This window comes from Arachis stenosperma, chromosome 6, assembly GCF_014773155.1.
Source record: "Arachis stenosperma cultivar V10309 chromosome 6, arast.V10309.gnm1.PFL2, whole genome shotgun sequence".
Lineage (NCBI taxonomy): Eukaryota > Viridiplantae > Streptophyta > Magnoliopsida > Fabales > Fabaceae > Arachis > Arachis stenosperma.
This window is the reverse complement of record NC_080382.1, coordinates 116,249,124-116,266,065: the sequence shown is the minus strand read 5'-3', so window position 1 is coordinate 116,266,065 and position 16,942 is coordinate 116,249,124. Positions and strand designations below refer to the sequence as shown.

General features: G+C 32.4%; 2 protein-coding genes across 2 annotated transcripts; both read right to left on the bottom strand.

Annotated features, from left to right (window-relative positions):
* Positions 1–10,331: 10,331 nt before the first annotated feature.
* Positions 10,332–12,251, bottom strand: LOC130934460 (vegetative cell wall protein gp1-like). Its single transcript, XM_057864027.1, has 2 exons — positions 12,060–12,251; positions 10,332–11,194 (listed from the first exon to the last, which is right to left on the bottom strand). Exons 1-2 carry the CDS (start codon positions 12,223–12,225, stop codon positions 10,332–10,334), a joined length of 1,029 nt encoding a protein of 342 aa, XP_057720010.1. The 5' UTR covers positions 12,226–12,251.
* A 3,377-nt stretch (positions 12,252–15,628) lies between these two features.
* Positions 15,629–16,036, bottom strand: LOC130934459 (18.5 kDa class I heat shock protein-like). Its single transcript, XM_057864026.1, has one exon. It carries the CDS (start codon positions 16,034–16,036, stop codon positions 15,629–15,631), a length of 408 nt encoding a protein of 135 aa, XP_057720009.1.
* Between the last annotated feature and the right edge of the window lie 906 nt (positions 16,037–16,942).

Sequence of the window (16,942 nt, the reverse complement as noted above, 5' to 3'; positions counted from 1 at the left end):
ACTTGAGCAAATACCCTCTTATGCTAAGTTCATGAAAGAGATCTTAAGTCATAAGAAGGATTGGAGGGAAACTGAAAAAGTTTACCTCACTGAAGAATGCAGTGCAGTCATTCTGAAAAGCTTACCTGAGAAGCTTAAAGATCCTGGGAGCTTTATGATACCATGCACATTAGAGGGCACTTGCACCAAGCAAGCTTTATGTGATCTTGGAGCAAGTATCAACCTAATGCCTGCATCTACTATTAGAAAGCTTGGTTTAACTGAAGAAATCAAACCAACCAGGATATGTCTTCAACTTGCTGATGGCTCCATTAAATACCCATCAGGCGTGATTGAGGACATGATAGTCAAGGTTGGGCCATTTGCCTTTCCTACTGACTTTGTGGTGCTGGAAATGGAGGAGCACAAGAATGCAACTCTCATTCTAGGAAGACCTTTCCTAGCAACTGGCCGAACCCTCATTGATGTCCAAAAAGGGGAAGTAACCTTGAGAGTCAATGAGGAAGAGTTCAAGCTGAATGTTGTTAAAGCCATGCAACATCCAGACACCCCAAATGACTGCATGAGTGTTGATATAATTGACTCTCTGGTAAGAGAGGTCAATATGGCTGAGAGTCTCGAATCAGAGCTAGAGGAATTTAGACTCAATGCTTTCGAAATGTAAAGATTTACAAAGAGAAAGCGAAAAGATGGCATGATAAGAAATTGTCATCCAGAGTCTTTGAGCCGGGGCAGAAAGTTCTGCTATTCAATTCTAGGCTCAAATTATTCCCTGGGAAATTAAAATCCCGGTGGAGAGGCCCATATGTCATTACAAACGTATCACCATATGGATACATAGAGCTTCAGGATAATGACTCTAACAAAAAGTTCATTGTTAATGGACAAAGAGTCAAACATTATCTTGAAGGCAATTTTGAGCAAGAATGCTCAAAACTGAGACTTGATTAAAACTCAGTCCAGCTAAAAGACATTAAAGAAACGCTTGCTGGGAGGCAACCCAGCCAATCACAAAATTTAATTTTATTCGTATTGATTTTCTTTACAGGTTTGAGTCCAAGTATCTTCAAAAGGTGAAATAGCAATTGGTTGAAGTCACAGAGTTACAGGGAAATTTGGAAGCTCACTGGCATGAAAAAGCCAGTAAGAAATACTTTGGGCGTTAAACGCCCAAAAGAAGCTCCCACTGGGCGTTTAACGCTAGTAAGGGTAGCCATCTGGGCGTTAAACGCCAGAAAGGAGCATCTTCTGGGCGTTAAACGCCAGAAAGATGCACCTTCTGGGCATTTAACGCCAGTTTGCTAGCATCCTGGGCGTTTAACGCCAGGATGGTGGGGAGGAGGTAAAATTCGTTTTTCTTTACAATTTTTCTAAATTTTTAAGTTTCAATTCATGATTTCTTGCATAAACATGTTTCAAAATATCATCCCTCATTTCAATTTAGTGTTCTAAAAATCCTAATTTCTAAAAATCCCTTTTTCAAAAATATCAAATGCATCTTAATTCATAAAGACAAATCATTTTTTCAATCCAATTTTTTTCAAATATTTTTAATTTCTTCTCATATCTTTTTCAACTCATCTTATCTTTTTTTCGAAAATACCTCTCCTTCTACTCCTCTCCTTTCCTTTCTTTTGCTTGAGGACAAGCAAACCTCTAAGTTTGGTGTGATTTGCCATGATCACTGAGCTAAAACTCATTAAGATCATGGCACCTAAGAGAACAGGAAGAGCAAGGATGTGAACTTAAGGGAGCTGAAGCATCAGAAATTAATTCTTGAAGGCATCCCACAGACTAAAGGAACATCCACTTCCCAAAATACAGGTTGTTAAGTTCTAATTCCAGCTTTAACTCTGTGATAGTATTATTATAGGATTTTACCTTAGAAGTTATATAGGAGTAGTAGTACTTAGCATATCTATTTTGATTTTATTTCCAATTAAGCTATAATTTATTTTTCTCATCATCATCAGGCATGAATAAAGTAGTAGATTTTTTTTAAGAATAAAGAAGTAATTTATATTTTTGAGTTCTTAGTAATAAAGACTATAATTAATTATATGTGGTGGCAATACTTGTTGTTCTCTGAATGAATGCTTGAACAGTGCATAAATTGTACTTTGAATTTGATGAATATTGGCTCCTGAAAGGATGAGGAACACGAAAAATATTATGGATGATCTGAAAAATCATGAAATTGATTCTTGAAGCAAGAAAAAGCAGTGAAAAAGAAAGATTGCGAAAAAAAAAATGGCGAAAAAAAAATAGAAAAAAAAAAGAAGGAGCAGTAGAAAAAGCCAATAGCCCTTAAAACCAAAAGGCAAGGGTAAAAAGGATCAAAGGCTTTGAGCATCAATGGATAGGAGGGCCTAAGGAAATTAAAATCCAGGCCTAAGCGGCTAAATCAAGCTGTCCCTAACCATGTGCTTGTGTCATGAAGGTCCAAGTGAAAAGCTTGAGACTGAGTGGTTAAAGTCGTGATCCAAAGCAAAAGAGTGTGCTTAAGAGCTCTGGACACCACTGACTGGGGACTCTAGCAAAGCTGAGTCACAATCTGAAAAGGTTCACCCAGTTATGTGTCTGTGGCATTTATGTATCCGGTGGTAATACTGGAAGACAAAGTGCTTAGGGCCACGGCCAAGACTCATAAGTAGCTGTGTTCAAGAATCAACATACTATACTAGGAGAGTCAATAATACTATCTGAATTCTGAGTTCCTAAGGATGCCAATTATTCTGAAATTCTAAAGATACAGGGAGATGCCAAAACTGTTCAGAGACAAAAAGCTACAAGCCCCGCTCATCTAATAAGAATCTGAGCTTCATTTAAAACTCTAAAATATATATTACTTCTTAATTTCTGTTAGAACCTATTTTATTCATCTAGTTGCTTGAGGACAAGCAACAGTTTAAGTTTGGTGTTGTGATGAGCGGATATTTTGTACGCTTTTTGGGGGTAATTTCATGTAGATTTTAGCATGTTTCAGTTAGTTTTTAGTAAAATAATATTAGTTTTTAGGCAAAAATCATATTTCTGGACTTTACTATGAGTGTGTGTATTTTTCTGTGATTTCAGGTATTTTCTGGCTGAAATTGAGGGAGTTGAGCAAAAATCTGACTTAGGCTGAAAAAGGACTGTTGATGCTGTTGGATCCTGACCTCCCTGCACTCAAAATGGATTTTCTGGAGCTACAGGAGTCCAATTGGCGCGCTCTCAACGGCGTTGGAAAGTAGACATCCAGGGCTTTCCAGAAATATATAATAGTCCATACTTTGCGCGAAGATTGACGACGTAACTTGGCGTTAAACGCCAAGTACACGCTGCTGTCTGGAGTTAAACGCCAGAAAAACGTCATGATCCGGAGTTGAACGCCCAAAACACATCAAAACTTGGAGTTTGACGCCAAGAAAGGCCTCCACACGTGGAAAGCATTAGTCTCAGCCCCAGCACACACCAAGTGGGCCCCAGAAGTGGATTTCTGCACCAATTATCTTAGTTTATCCATTTTCTGTAAACCTAGGTTACTAGTTTACTATTTAAACAACTTTTACAGACTTATCTGGGACCTCATGACATTTTCAGATCTGAATTACATACTTTGTGACGGCATGAGTCTCTAAACTCCATTGTTGGGGGTGAGGAGCTCTGCAGCGTCTCGATGATTTAATACAATTCCTTTGTTTTCCATTCAAACACGCTTGTTCTTATCTAAGATGTTTATTCGCGCCTAACTGTGGAGAAGGTGATGATCCGTGACACTCATCACCTTCCTCAACCCATGAACGTGTACCTGACAACCACCTCCGTTCTACATCAGATTGAATGAATATCTCTTAGATTCCCCAACAGAATCTTCGTGGTATAAGCCGGATTGATGGCAGCATTCATGAGAATCCGGAAAGTCTAAACCTTGTCTGTGGTATTCCGAGTAGGATTCCGGGATTGAATGACTGTGACGTGCTTCAAACTTTAACCTGCTGGGCGTTAGTGACAGACGCAAAAGAGGGATTCTATTCCAGTAGGAGCGGGAACCAACCGGTGATTAGCCGTACTGTGACAGAGTGCGTGAGCATAGTTTTCACTGTGAGGATGGGAAGTAGCCACTGACAACGGTGACACCCTACATAGAGCTTGCCATGGAAGGAACCTGCGTGTGAGAAGAGGAATTCAAGGAAGAGTTGAAATCAAAGGACAAAGCATCTCCAGAACTCCAACATATTCCACAATCCTTTACAAACAAATAACTCTATTGCTCAAGTAACATTATTCCCTCTTTTATCTTTATAATCAAATCTAGTAATTTCACTTTTAATCCAAATAATCCTTGTTGACATCCTAACTAAGATTAATAAAATAAATATCGATTGCTTCAAACCAATAATCTCTGTGGATTCGACCCTTACTCACGTAAGGTATTACTTGGACGACCCAGTACACTTGCTGGTTAGTTGAACGGAGTTGTGAATTCAACCAGTGCCATAATAAGGATTTTGAATGAACAAGAGACACAATAGTTTTGTGTACATGCCAAAGAGCCAATATTGTTGATCACAATTTCGTCCACCACCGCCTCTCCTAAATCAGTGCGCCGCCCAGTTTCAATTGCTCCCTCCTTCCAAATCCTACTTCCTTCTCAATCCTAATTCTTTTTTCTCCTCCCTTCTCATCCTTATTCTCTTTCACTCTCTTCTACATACTGCATTTACATTCTTTCCTTCATTGCATCTTAATTTTATTCATATTTTTATCTCTTTTTCTAATTTCCTATTTTACCATTGGTGTTAAATGTTCTTATTCAACTATTCCATCTTTTCTTGAATTATTTGGGTGCTTCGTGACTTGTTTTAAACTGTTGGGTGTTATTAATTATATATAAGTCAATGCTAATTTTAATGATACTTGTATTCTATTTGCATTGATATGCACTTCTATTGTCTTTCATTACCCACACTATCTCCCCCATTATTGTAATTTTTGCACTATTCATATGCCATTTGCTTCTACTGTTTTCTCACTTGTATGTTGTAGCTACCATGTAGTTGAGATCCTCATTATTTGGCATCTACCCACCCATATTCTATTTGTTTCCTTATCTTTGTTTCTGGGTTACTTTTCTTCCTTTTTCTCTTCTTTCAGGATGGCCACCGAGAAGGGTAAGGGAAAGCTTTTCAATGGGGCAACCGACAAGTCTATATGCACAACCTTTGGTGAAAAAGCTTCAATTGTAGCAACTTATCCACTTGCTCATCTTAGCATGCACCGAGGACGGTGCAATCTTTAAGTGTGGGGAGGTCGATACCGATCTCCGTAGGTTAGTTACTATCATATCTCAACACCAATGTTTAATTTTCTTTGTTAAATTAGTTGTTGCATTTGCATGTTTGATTTCATGTTTGTTAAATTTCGTGCATACTTTACCACTACATGGTTGAAGTGATATCTTCTTTTTCAAGAAACTTTTTAGAGTATTTCACTAATTTGAATAAAACTTTTGTTAAACTTGTCTGAGGAAACTTTTGTTAAAACTAATGTGAAAAATAATGTTGAGGACATGTTTATGCATTCAATACCTTAATCATATGCATTGAGAAAAACAAAAGAAAAAAAATACAAAGAAAAAAAAGAAAAAAAAAGGAAAAGAGTAAATAAATAAAAAGGGAATAAAATGCCCCAAAGTAAATGACAGCAATGCATATGAGTTGTAATCAAATTCGGATGCATAAATATGTGAAAACATAGTTAATGGGTAGTTAGATTTTGCATTTTAATTACATAGATTGTCCTAAGTTAGGTGGGGAGTTTAGGTTAATTAAGGATTCAGATTTTAGTCCACTTGACCAAATACAATCCTACATTGACCCTAACCCCATTACAACCCTTAAAAGACCTCTTGATATGTGTATCTGTGCATTAATTCTTTGTTGATTGGTAGAAGAAGAGCAAGTCTTAGAAAGTAAGATTAGTAGAGAATTGAGAGAATCGAACCTCAAACACTTGAGTGATTAGAGTGTATACACTTCCAGTGAGGGTTCGACGCTCCATTCTTTGTTCCTGGCTTTCATGAGCTATTTTCTTCTTGCAAGTCTATTTGTACTTCATTTTTATGATTTGAATTAGTGAAATCCAGTTCGTATTTGTTCTTGAAAGGTTTATCTATTTTTAACCAAGTAGGTAGAATCATTTTTTGCATGTAGTTGCATTCATATAGATAATTTGCATCTCATAAATTCTACCATTCTTCTTCACTCTCTTGTAGCTTCTCTTGAGCTTAGCATGAGGACAGGCTAATATTTAAGTGTGGGAAGATTGATAAACCGCTATTTTACGATTTATCTGTTGCTTACTTTAGTGGATTTTATCCAAATATTATCACACTTATTCATAGAAATCGTATGTTTTACATTTTCCTTCCTGATTTTGTGCTATGATTGAAAACATGCTTCTTTGGCCTTAAATTTGCTAATTTTAATCCTCTCTTGTTACCATTCGATGCCTTGATCCATGTGTTAAGTGTTTTCAAGCTTTATAGGGCAGGAATGGCTTAGAGGATGGAAAGGAAGCTTGTAAAAATAGAAGGAACACAAGAAACTAAGGAGCTGACCAGCAAGGATCGATGCGCACGCGTACTTGACGCGTACATGCAAACTGGCGCATTCCATATGGACGCGGACGCGCACCAGCCGCGGACGCATGATACGCACAGAGGCCATCGACGCGCACGCGCACTTGACACGTACGCGTGACATGCGCCACGTGCAGAATTAGCAGAAAACGCTGGGGGCAATTTCTGGGCTATTTTTTGACCCAGTTTCAAGCCCAAAAATACTGATTAGAGGCTGCAGAGTGGGAAAATCAGACATACTTCTCATTATTCACAATTTAGGTTTTAGATGTTGTTTTTTAGGGAGAGAGGCTCTCTCCTCTCTCTAGGTTTTAGGATTTCTCTTAGTTTTAGGTTTATTTCTTCTCAATTCCAGGTTCAATGTTCCTTTAATTTAGTTTCTCCTCTACTTTTATTTGTTCTAGCATTCTAGTTTATTTATTTTTCTTGTTGATTACTTTATGTTGACAATTTAGTTTATGAACTGTTCATGTTAGATCTGATTTTCTATTTAATGCAATTTGAGGTATTTCATATTTATGATTGCTTTCTTCAATTTATGTTATTGATGCTTTCAATTAGTTGTTTGAATTTTTATCTCTTATTGCTTTTCTATGCTTTTGTGTTGTGCCTACCAAGTGTTTGACAAAATGCTTGGAAGGATGTTAGAGTAGGATTTTATGTTCTTGACTTGGGATGGTAACTTAGGAACTCTTGAGTTACTAATGTCCAAGTAATTGATGATTGGTAGCCATTGACTCTAGTTCTCACTAATTGAATTGGTGGAGAGCTAGGATTTATGGACTTGGATTGATATAGCTCATTTAACTTTCCTTTACTAGGTAGAGGATGATTTAATGAGATTGATCCATGCCAATTCTCATATTGTGGTTAGTGATAAGGGTAGAGATCCTTTACCACTAAACCTTGCCAAGAGCTTCTCTAGTTATTAGTTTACTCCTTTTGCAATTTACTTTTTCTTGTTCTCTTAATCCAAAAACCCTAAAATATACCATTACATAACCAATAACAAGAACACTTTCCTGCAATTCCTTGAGAGACGACTCGAGATTTGAATACTTCGGTTTATTTTTATAGGGGTTTGTTACTTGTGACAACCAAATTTTTGTATGATAGCATTCTTTGTTGGTTTAGAAGCTATACTTTTAACGAGAATTTATTTGTGAAATTCTTTACCACACAAGAATCCGATCATCATGTTCCTAAATCAATAATAATTCAAAATATCAGATAACTCAAAATGTTAAGTATAAATTCACTAACCACATGTAAAATCAAAATTAAAACTATTACAAAAGAAAAAAAAGGCAAGAGTTTCATTACAACATGTAACAAATCTATTACAAAAAAAATAAAACTATTGTTCATTCAAATGGTGGCTTTATTGCATTAAGTTTAATAAGGATATAAAGTCATATGGTTGGTTAGAGGTAATGCTCAACACCGAAGGTAACTCTACAGGTAGCTAAAAAAAAAAACAAAAAATAGCAATCAATAAAGTGATAATAAAACATTTTAGCAATAATAATAAAATTAATCAAACACTGAACTTGTCTATGATCTTTCTTTCACATTTTTTATATGCTTCTTCCTATCTTATTTAACAATATTGAGTGTAATCAAACTCATTCAATATAATAATCAAACATACTCCAACTCATAATCAAATTTTTAGTATAATAATCAAAGTATGGAAACTTCTTTAATTGGAATTACAGCCTTACTTGCTGGTTCTAAGTTCATTATCAGCAATTATGCTTTTACTTGTAACTAACACAAGAATTAAAAATTAGAAATAACTTCAGAGATTCAATGACATCCGATTCTTGAAAAATATGTGTAGTAATTTAGTATTGCCAAGCAAAATAATACGATATGTGACTTACCAGCTTAAACACAAATACAATAAGTAGAATACGAACATGTTCATGATACACTATATGAAAAAGGCTGAATGTCTAACCTTTGTAATTGCTCCTCTAGCTCCTTAGACTTGGCCGAAATGGCTTCATGACCCTTCTTTTCCTCTTTCAGTTCATTTTTCAGAATTTCAATCTTTGCATGCAGAGTAATATAGCAGAGCAAAACACAATGAGGAGCAAGGAACGAGGACTTATTAAACACAAACCTGAAAGGTGGGTAAGGCAAGAAGTTATAATTAAACAGATTCAAAATCATATCACAAAAATTCAGTTATAATCAAACATATTGTCGATATTAACTATGCTTTAATATCATGTTTTAAAAACTGAATATGTATTTAGTATAATAATCAAACATACTCCAACTCATATCACAAAAATTCAATTATAATCAATTAATAGTCTACTAATAATCAAGAGCTCGAAGATGTTGCTGGAAGAAAATAAAGAGAACTGATCTCCTATTCAACTAAGACTTCAATTCAAAATCCTAACTTAAAGATTTTTAGTATAAATTTTTGTTTGAGAGTACAAACTATGCACAACACAAATTAATTTATAGAAACTCAAAACGAAGAAAAAAAATACAGTCGAAGAAGAAAAATACAGTCGAAGAAGTTGATAGAAGCTCAAAACGAACAAGAAAAATACCATCGAAGAAGCTGATAGAAGTACAAGGAATAGAAGCTTACTTTGTAGAATCAAACAAGAAAAATGCAGTCGAATAAGTTCACGCTTGAGACAGAAAACACCGTGTCTAAGACAGAGAGTACCGCACCTGAGACAGAGGAAGAAGAATCACAACCGCTCCTAAAAGAGAGTGAAGAAGAATTGTACCGCCAGAGAGAAAGAAGAAGAAAAATTGTGCCACCAGAGAGCGAAAGGAGAATCACCCTTAAGAGGGAGAATGAGGATGGAATCGTGTCGGAGAGTGAGAGTGAGAGAAAGAGAAAGAGGAACGGTTATTTCAACGCGTGTAAAGAGTGAGAGTGAGGTTGAAAGTAAAATTTTGATTTTAATTTTTGAATTTTGTATTATTTACGTATATAAATACAATGGCTGAAAATAGCGACTGAAAGTGGTATGCATGTAACACAACTCTAATTTATATCATGTGTTCAAAATATATATCAAAGAATAACGACCAGATAGAAGTAAATCGCAAAAAAACAATAAAGAAAGAAATGAACAACAAAAAAAGAAATGAACAACAAAAGTTGAGACTCTCAAACAAAAATAAAATAAAAACAATATAGATAAATAATATAAAGATTGAACAATAATTTAAAAAAAGTTAAATTAATTATTAAAATTAAATATTTAATTTATTAAAATAATTAATTTTAAATTTAAATTATTAAAATTAGACAACGTATAATATTTTCTTAATATATTGTCCATCATGTTTTCATTCTATCTTTCATTCTATCTCATTCCTATTTTCCCTCCTCCATTCACACGTGGTTCATCCAGATGGTCTTTTCTCTGTCGCTCAGCCTGACAGTCTCCACCTCTCTCCCTCGTTAAAATTTGTCTATGTTCATTTTTTATTAAATGCCACAGCCTTTGTACGATTAATTACATATGAAGTTTCAATGATAAGACATTTGTATACGGGCCGATATCACTTAAACACATACATTTCACAAATAGTTGATGGTAATAAATAAATTCTAAATCCTAAACTCTATAATATGTTTACAAATACATTTTATTTATCTATATAATATTTCTCATTATTACCAGAAAAATAGCTTCCTAAATAATCGAATATTATATGATCATCCTCAAACACCTAGTAAATTTGAATGAGATATTTTGAATGGTTTCTTTGGCATTGATCGAGCAAAGTGGGAGAAGCTAGTAGTCCATGAAGCATAATGAAGCTGGGAGGAAGGTGCAGGTGCAGGAGATATAGAAGATGAAGGTGTTCCAGGAGTCCGTGGTGCTTGTGCGATTGGGGTAGGTATTATTTGAGGTGCATAAGGAGATTCAGTTGAAGGTGTTATAGGAGTCCATGGTGCATAAGGAGGTTCAGGTGAAGGCGTTATAGGAGTCCATGGTGCAGGTGCATAAGGAGGCTCGACCGAAGGTGTAATAGGAGTCCATGGTGCAGATGGTGCATAAGGAGGTTCAGAAGGAGGCATTATAGGAGTGAATGGTGCAGGTGGCGTAACTATTGAAGGCGTTATAGGAGTCCATGGTGCAGGTGGTGTATAAGGAGGATCAGCGGAAGGTGTTATTGGAGTCCATGGTGCAGATGGTGCATAAGGAGGTTCAGAAGGAGGCATTATAGGAGTCAATGGTGCAGGTGGCGTAACTATTGAAGGCGTTATAGGAGTCCATGGTGCAGGTGGTGTATAAGGAGGATCAGCGGAAGGTGTTATAGGAGTCCATGGTGCAGGAGAAGGTAATGGAGGAAACCATGCTGGCCACACATATATAGCAAGCTTTTGTCCCAATTTACAATGATTACCAATACTTGAAATGTACCATCTTGCCCCTGTGCCTCCAAATATAATCTCATCTTCTCCACTACTCAATGTTATTGCATTAGGAGAAACTGAACAAGTTATAAACTCATCTGGATTCACTCTCACCACGTTGTCCCACCCGGGAACATACTTGAACACTATAAACATATTCAATTCTACATTAACATAAGTATATAATTCTTAATATGACAAAATGATGTTTTTCTCCTGTACAATATTTAAATAATGGAAGTCCCTTAAAATATATTTTTTAAAGATATTTTTTAATAATTAAAATTTAACACATATAATAAATTAAAGTATTATTTTTATTAAAATTAGACCGGACAAATTAATTTAGCCAAAATATCAATAAATTAAGGTCAGGAATATTTAAATGATATTTTTTTTTTTTTTTCAAAGTTAGAAGTGATACTCGAACTCGCAATCTAAAAAAACTATGTCGTTTGAGTTATAGTTCATTGATAATATTTAACTAGTTCTTCTCTATTTCTAAGATGTATATTTTTTTTCTTTTAAAATTAAAATAACATACACTTTATTATTATTGTGATAAATTTTATTTATTTTGAATATTTTAACACATAATACAAAACATTTAACTTGTTATAAAAATATTTAATTTAAAATTATTTATATATTTCATGATGAACAACAAAATATTAAAAATAAATATATTTATTACTTAATAAATATATATGTATATTATTATCAACCAAATAATAATTATCACTAATTTATATATAATATTATAATGATTATTCAATGATATTTTTGTAAAATAGACTAAAGTATATATTATTCTAATCTGATAAAAATAAAAAGCATGTACATCTTATAAATAGAATAAGAAGAAAAAGATTGGAGAGTCATGAACGTTATTTTTTTTTAATATTGATTTCTTTATTCATTTTAATTTGGATATCATTTTAAATAAATTGATAATTAAATAAACTTACTTCTCTAAATATAATTTACATCTCTAAGTTATATAAGTATGAATTGAATGAGTTTAATTACCAATCCGGTCCCCAACATAGAAATTCTTGTCTGCAGCCCAAGCTTGGTAATCAAATAATGTTCTCCAACCATAGTCATCTCCAACTATGTATTCTTCGACAGCTATGGTTGAGAAGATGGTAGAAAATGCAACAAGGATTATTATTAGAGTACGAGAAAGAGCCATGCTTAATAAACCTAATTAAGCACTTTCTCTAAGTATGCGATTATATTGAGATTGACAGAATGGACCTATATAAGAGTGTCCGGAGAAGTTTACAAGGCTTGTAAGGTATATGTGCTGTGTGTGTCGTGGACAACTAAGGACGGCCTCACATAAATTTAATACCCAATTTTAACCAGTATTAATATAAGGAAAAATATTGGTCAGCAACTTTATTAAATTTTGACAAGCATGTAACCAGTAAAAAAAGAGTGAGTAATTCTATATCATTGGATAAAATCTCACACCATTAAAAAATCATTGATAACTACTTGATGGTTACAAATTATAAAAATTGCTGGACCTTAATACTTCTCTTAATATAATATTAAAAATAATACACCCACTCATATTAATATATAGTTTTTTTTTTATTTAAACTTTCACTAACTCTTACTTAGTCCTAGAAACTAGAAAGCAAACAAAACCTCTGTTTTGTAGCAATGTTTGATACATATTTATAGGTTTCTCGGTTTTATGGGTTTTTTTTTTTTTTGTAAAAGTTTAATTTTTGGTTTATTCGAATTTGATTTGCAGGTTTATTATCGTTTGATTAGGGATTTTATTAGATTTGATCAGTACAGATTATATATTTTATAGTAAATTTTTAGAAATTTGATTTGTAAATTTGTTACCGTTGCATTTTTAGATTTATTGATTTTTCATAAGAAATTTGGTTGGGATTTTTATTTTTATTTTTTATTTAATTTAGAAAAAATTTGAAGAGCATTTGTTGTTCGTGTATTAAAAAAATTAATTAAGCTTTAATGAATATTATTCTAATAAATCTTAACTATTTTTTTATAAATGTCAAAATTGTATCAGCTGTAAAGATATATACCTAATTGTAACATTAATATAGTATTAGGACTTAGGAGACTTGGTGATAACGAACTGAGAATTTTGTTCAACAATTTAATTGTTGTCTTTATCTGGTGTAACAAGGATATGCACGCAAACGAGCAATAACTCAAACGACATAGTATCTTCATTCTCATATTAAAATATTGAGTTTGAATAATTTTACTCCTAATTTAAAAAAATAAAATAAAAATACATATTTTATTTTAATGAAAAAAATTGTAAACAAAGGAAATGCATATTTTTTATTTTTGGGTAAAATATTTTTTTGTATATAATATTTATGTTTTTTTAAATATTATTAACGTTTAATTTTATTTAATTTTATTTCTAATATTTTTTATTCATTTAATTTTGTCTTTAATATTTTTTATTTGTGTTAATGTTATTTTTGTAAATTTTTTATTTTATTCCTATCGTTTTAAATAAAGTTAGTGTAGGAATTATTTTGACACATATAAAAAATATTAAAAAAAATTAAATAAACTTAAAAATATTTTTTAAGAAAATTACGAACACTACTGTAAAAGTATACTTACCCTTTTGTGTTAAATAGTGCTTCATTTTAATTCAAAATAGTTTTAAAAGTTTTAAAATTTTTGATCCCATAGTTTTAATGTTAGAATTTTTATTTTAATTGTGGTCTAATTTGTTAATATAGAAATTAGTTTGAGTGGTGATGTAATTATTTATTATTATATTGATAGTTGGTCTGTTCTTTGATGGAAAGAATACGACTGTTCATCATAAACTTTATAAAATTTGGGTTCCCAATTCTAATCACAAGAACAATAAAATACACCTTGATTCCATCTGGCTCTCTGTGATTCAAGAATTGAAAGTTCCAAATTAAATCAAAGAATTTATTGGCAATGGCTGGAGGTACGCAAATTACTGGTTTTATAAAATATCTAACATGTGGTATCAGAATAAAATTATCTCTGCCTTGCCATTTCAAAATTTAATTACTGTGCATTATTTTGATAAATTATTTTCAAAAGAAAAATGTATAGTATGAATTTTGAAATAAGTAAGAAAAACTATTGAAATTAAAGTTGACGTACCATAAGAAGAGTGAATAATAAATAATATTCCTAGAAGAAATTTTCTAAATTTATGTCGTAGTTGTTCTTTATAATAGTATAATTTTTCATGATTCCCATAAGTTTTCTTATTCTTGAATATTAAAAAAAAGAAGAAGAAGAAAAAAAAGAAAGGGAAGAGGGTGGAAGAGAGAAGACATAATCAACTTGTTTCAATGGATGAATTTTGTTTGTTATATAGGGTAAGTTTGGCTAAACTTTTTAAATAAGTTCTTTTGAAAAGAGAGATTAAAATATAAGGACTTTTATCAATAACAACTTTTAAAAAAGTTATTTTGTGTTTAGAAAGTTATTATAGAAGTCCTTGTTTTAAAGTAGTGCATTAAATAGGAGTGATAAAATAGCTTTTGAAAATAGGAGAAGTCACATGGTAAAGGATTCGATGGTCCCAGAATGTTTGGACCATTAAATGGTCCCATAACAAAACATGTTTTTTAAGTTTTTCAATAACTGCTAAATAGTCCATTTCTAATTTTAATTACAAATTAACCCTATATATTTTATTTAATTATAAAAATTATTTTTTATTTTATAAATTATTATTTTATCATTCATCTATTATGTTTATTAATAATAAAAAACAAAAACAATAACGAATTAGATCTTCCATTGATCGTAATAACTTTTTGACAATCCCAATCGATTAAAAGTTTATCTTTGATCCATTACATCTGTCGAGAATTTTGAAATCGTGTTTCTTAGAAAATCAATTGATTGGATTAATAAAACAATCGATTAAATTTCAAGGCAGTATGGTTTTAACAAAAATCAATTGATTGGTCATATTATCCAATCGATTAAACGATGACTAGAACGTGAATTTTTTATAATTCAATCGATTGTTTATATTAGCCAATCGATTGAAGGCCGCTATTAAAATTATATATGAAGATTTAATCAATTGGTATGATAATGCAATCGATTGAATTTTGTACGTGACTAATAGTATATTCCAATTCAATCGTGTTTTTTAGAAAATCAATTGATTGGATTAATAAAACAATCGATTAAATTCAAGGCAGTATGGTTTTAACAAAAATTAATCGATTGGTCATATTATCCAATCGATTGAACGATGACTAGAACGTAAATTTTTTATAATTCAATCGATTATTTATATTAGCCAATCGATTGAAGGCCGCTATTAAAATTATATATGAAGATTTAATCAATTGGTATGATAATACAATCGATTGAATTTTGTACGTGACTAATAGTATATTCCAATTCAATCGATTGGTATGATCATTCAATCGATTGAAATGTGACATAAATAAGTTTTTTTCTGCCTTCAATCGATTAGTAGAATAATCCAATCGATTGAATTATGAATCATGCATATCGTTTTTATAAATTTTGAATCAGATGACTAATGGTTTATAAATTGATTGAGTTTGGTGTAGTCAATTGGAAACAGCATGCAATAGGTTGAGGTCGTTTTTGGGGATAGTGACAGTTAGAACCCCATTGTCGATGGAAGCTTTGAGCTGATCCATTCTAGCATTAGCAGGAAGAGTGAAGCTCCTGGAGAATCTTCCAGTGGCGCACTCGACGTGGTGCATGGCATTACCGTTGTTTTCTTCCCTTTGTACGCTCCTCTCGGCGCTTATCTGAAGCACACCGCCTTCTTTAACTTCAACCTTCACCTCCTCTTTGTTCAGACCCGTCATATCAGCCCTGAACACGTCCGCTTCTGCCGTCTCCTTCCAATCCACGTCTTTGCTCACGAACAAGGGGTTCTCCCGTGACAGTTGTGGCAGTGCAAGGGAAGAGTTTTCCTCCAAGGGGTTCGTCGTTGGGATAATTGACATTTCTTAATCTGCGATTTTCTCTTGTAATTAATTTGTTCAAGATTAATCAACACGAATAAATAACTTGTTTTCTTTTAGGAAGCAATCGATTGTATTATCATATCAATCGATTAAATCTTCATATATCATTTTAATAACGGCATTCAATCTATTGGTATGATCATTCAATCGATTCAAATGTGACGTAAATACATTTTTTTCTGCATTCAATTGATTGATAGAATAATCCAATCGATTGAATTTTGAATCGCGCATATCGTTTTTATAAATTTTGAATCGTGCCGTGACTAATGGTTTATAAATCGATTGAGTTATGGGAAACCTGAAATTCAATCGATTGTTTTTATTTTTTATTATTAATAAACATAATAGATGTATCATAAAATAATAATTTATAAAATAAAAAATAATTTTTATAATTAAATAAAATATATGGGGTTAATTTGTAATTAAAATTAGAAACAGACTATTTAGCAGTTATTGAAAAACTTAAAAAACATGTTTTGTTATGGAACCATTTAATGGTCCAAACGTTCTGGGACCATCGAATCCGTGCCAAGTCACATTTTTTAACTTCTTCAAAAGCTCTTAAATAACTTTTTGAAAAGTTAAAAGTTTATCTAAAAAATTGTACCAAACACTATTAATGTAACTTTTTATAAGTCAAAAGTAGCTTTTAGGTGTTTCCAAACGGACCCATAATATTAAATGCTTTCTACTTTTACGTTGAAGTTGTTGCGTTTCAAAATTTAAATTTTATTATAAAAATTCAAATTTTGGTTGGAGTGAAGTTTGAACTTGGATCTTCTAAATATTGGCAAAATAGTTATCTACTAGATCATCTTCACTTTTTGATATTAATCATGTTTTTGAATTTATTTATCTAATGATTATATTTGCATGCAA